A 2,997-nucleotide genomic window follows, 5' to 3' on the forward strand; every position below is an offset into this window, starting at 1 on the left:
TCGCTCTTTTTAAAATCCAGAATTCATAAATAAATATGCAAAACATGTTCATTAGACACAAGACATTTCTCAATGATCTGGAAAGCACATTTTCAAGACTCAAAATCAATTTTGGTGAATATTTATACTGTATAATAGTAACGTTATTGAAGATGATGCCATGTTTATTGAAGATGTTACATTAGAAATATTCCCCAAAATTATTCAAAAGCACATTCTTCCAAACTCTCTGCTGTAGTATGACCAACAGGAGACTATTGATGTGTGTAGTGAGTTTGGTAGAAATATACTGTATAAATGTGAAGTGATTGAATATTATTGTATTCTGTTTTTTCGGAGTTGCACTTTGCAGACGGTCCCTGAGCACTCGTTTCTTCTCCGGCTGCGGATAGAGACCAATGTAATGTGTCCAGTTTGGAGGACAGCACGTATTGGCTTTTTTTTAAATCAAAATGTGATTGTAGTTCGTTGTCAACCTTACCACGGTACTTAGGAGACTTACTTTGTGTCTGAACAACGTTTTGTTCATGAGTTATTGATCCGTAAAATCTGAAACCAACTTTACTCAACTCGGTGAGGAGCTGTCAAACTCGACCCTAACGCCGCTTACAGCCGGCCAACTAAAAGTTGTTTTCCGTTCACGTTGTCATTTTTAGACTCCTTCGCTTCTTTGCTTGTGAATCCAAAAGCGTGAGGCATGGATGTTTTCGATTTGCCATATTTGTTATCACAAAGCCAGAGTTAAAAAAATATCAATATGAACATTTCAAATACCGCGCCGGCATCACCGCCGTAACCATAGCAACGTAAGTAAGAATGAAGCGCCGCCACGTACAGATGACAACACCCAGATATATTCACAAATATAAAACAAATATTCAGAAACTGTAATGAACAATAACTATTATTTATTTCAATAACTTTTATTTACAGAAACTCAACATTTCTAATCTGTGTGACACAAATATGCACGATTGTTTTGGGCTCCCCCTATTTATCTCAAAGTCAGCCTTCAGGGGAGCTCCCTCCCTCTTCGGGGGAGTCAAGCTCCCCCTGGCTCCCCCCCATTTCGAACAGTGGCTGCAGAGGATCTGCCTCTCTGTTTTTCAAGCATGAGTTCAGTTGTTTTCCCATGAGGTAAACCCCCTCTCAGTTCACTCCCTCCTGATAGTGTTTTTTGTTTCACTTTAAAGAGTTATCAGGGCAGCTGCAGTGTTCATGAAACAGAGAGACATGATGAACAATAGTGTAAAAGAATAAAAACTTTTATTATAATACAAAGTAATAAAGCATTTTACACTTTTAATTTGATCCAATTTAACATTTCCAAATATTTCCTCCTGTAATACATGCAGATTGTGGAGTGAAACAGTAATACAAATATACAAAGTGACTTATTTATAATATGGAGCATTGATACATGCATATTAAATACAGCATGGTAACCCTCAGTTAGCAGGAAACAGAGCGATTCATGACGTACAGGTGAATGATAGAACTCAGTAACATTATCTGATGTTTTTTGTAGCTCTATTTCTATGTTAACTGTCCTCACAAAACCCTCACAATTAAGCAGTTTGACACCTGCAAGCATTATTTGCACTGACATTTCTACAGTTAGTCAGAACACGTCATATATTTAAATGCAGTTATACATTTTACATCACAAGCCTTTTTCTGACAGAATCTGTGTTTCGGAGTGTGTCATCGCAGTAACTGTAATCACGTTAGAAGTGACAGGTTGTTTCTCTGAGGAATCTAACGGCTGTTTGATTTCATTGATGTCGCTTTTCCTGTCTCTATATTTAGAAAAACAACATTTCAAAACCAAGCCTAAAGGGGCAAAGCTAAGTGGAGTGGTGTTGGTCCTGGTGGGTTTTTTCTCTGAGGATCTCAATGGCTGTATGCCTGAAAGGTCGTCTCTGTTCTTGTGAGTACATTTAGAAAAACAAACTTTCGTAGCAATAATACCCATCACAGCTGCTACTGCTGCGACTGCTGCGACTGCAATGGAGATCCAGTAGTTTCTCCCACTCTTTGGTTGTTCACTCTCTGTTGTTCCCTCTGGTTTGAACTCAGCAGCTGCGGAAAAGGACCAAAATCAACCTTAGGATGATTCTCTGAAGTGGAAACATTTAAGCATTTTAGAGTTCATGATTTACAGATTTAGGCACCGGCTCCCAACCAGCTCTAGAATCGCCTCGGTGTATGACAGGCAGATTTAATGCTTTTTCTCTCATTCATTCATTTAAGATGTAATTAATGCTTGCTTTAACCCGTCGGTTAGACAAAAAAATGACTTTTTTAAGATTTGAGAAGCAAAACTCTTTCGGCTGTGGAGGATGACATTCATGGTCCTCAGAGGATGCTTCTCTGATGGCTTTGTTGAGTTTCTGTTATTTCCCCTAGCGCCTCAATGAGGTTAACTTTCAACTGTTAACTGTTCAATTATTTGGCTCTATGGAGCCTAAAGTTGTTTTACTTCCTGACTTCTACTGAGGTTACTCACCAGTGACGTTTAGCCAGCATCTCCTAGAGTTACTCCCATCAGGAGTGACGAGTATGTCACACACATAAAACCCAGAGTCATTGGTCCTGAGTCTGGAGACATGAAGTGTGAGGCGTCCTTCTGTGAGGACGTCTTTGTCCCACTGGACTCGTCCTGCAAACTCTGGATCCTGAGACTCTGGGGATTCAACACCTTGATGGAGATGAAACAGGACGTAGGGTCTGTTCTCAGTTAACATCTCACAGTAGGTAGAAATGGATCTGAGGGAAGTGTCTGTTCTGGAGCTGAAGGTCCACTCCAGGGTGATGTTCTGGTTCTCCTCTGCCTGATAGGAAGTCTGAGTCACATTCACTACAAATGTTCCTGTGGAGGAGAAACAGAGGGACTCTTTAAACTGCAGCTATGTTCCTGTGGAGGAGACACAGAGGGACTCTTTAAACTGCAGCTATGTTCCTGTGGAGGAGACACAGAGGGACTCTTTAAACTGC

The 2,997-nt window shown here is 40.2% G+C and overlaps 1 protein-coding gene across 1 annotated transcript; it reads right to left on the bottom strand.

The window, feature by feature from the left end:
• Positions 1-1,224: 1,224 nt before the first annotated feature.
• Positions 1,225-2,887, bottom strand: LOC104948237 (uncharacterized). Its single transcript, XM_010774411.1, has 2 exons — positions 2,510-2,887; positions 1,225-2,082 (listed from the first exon to the last, which is right to left on the bottom strand). The coding sequence occupies exons 1-2, from the start codon at positions 2,745-2,747 to the stop codon at positions 1,664-1,666; spliced, it is 657 nt and encodes a 218-aa protein (XP_010772713.1). The 5' UTR covers positions 2,748-2,887; the 3' UTR covers positions 1,225-1,663.
• Positions 2,888-2,997: the final 110 nt, after the last annotated feature.

The sequence above is a fragment of the Notothenia coriiceps genome, unplaced genomic scaffold (genome assembly GCF_000735185.1).
Source record: "Notothenia coriiceps isolate Sejong01 unplaced genomic scaffold, NC01 NC01_scaffold00013973, whole genome shotgun sequence".
NCBI classification, from domain to species: Eukaryota; Metazoa; Chordata; class Actinopteri; order Perciformes; family Nototheniidae; genus Notothenia; species Notothenia coriiceps.

What these genes read in the sequence shown, in the direction of transcription:
- LOC104948237 (XM_010774411.1), bottom strand. Translation starts at nt 2,747, where the DNA reads ATGTTAACTGAGAACAGACCCTACGTCCTGTTTCATCTCCATCAAGGT. An exon ending in ATGCTGGCTAAACGTCACTG is followed by an intron (nt 2,083 to 2,509) that starts GTGAGTAACCTC and finishes CCTTTTCCGCAG; the next exon opens with CTGCTGAGTTCAAACCAGAG.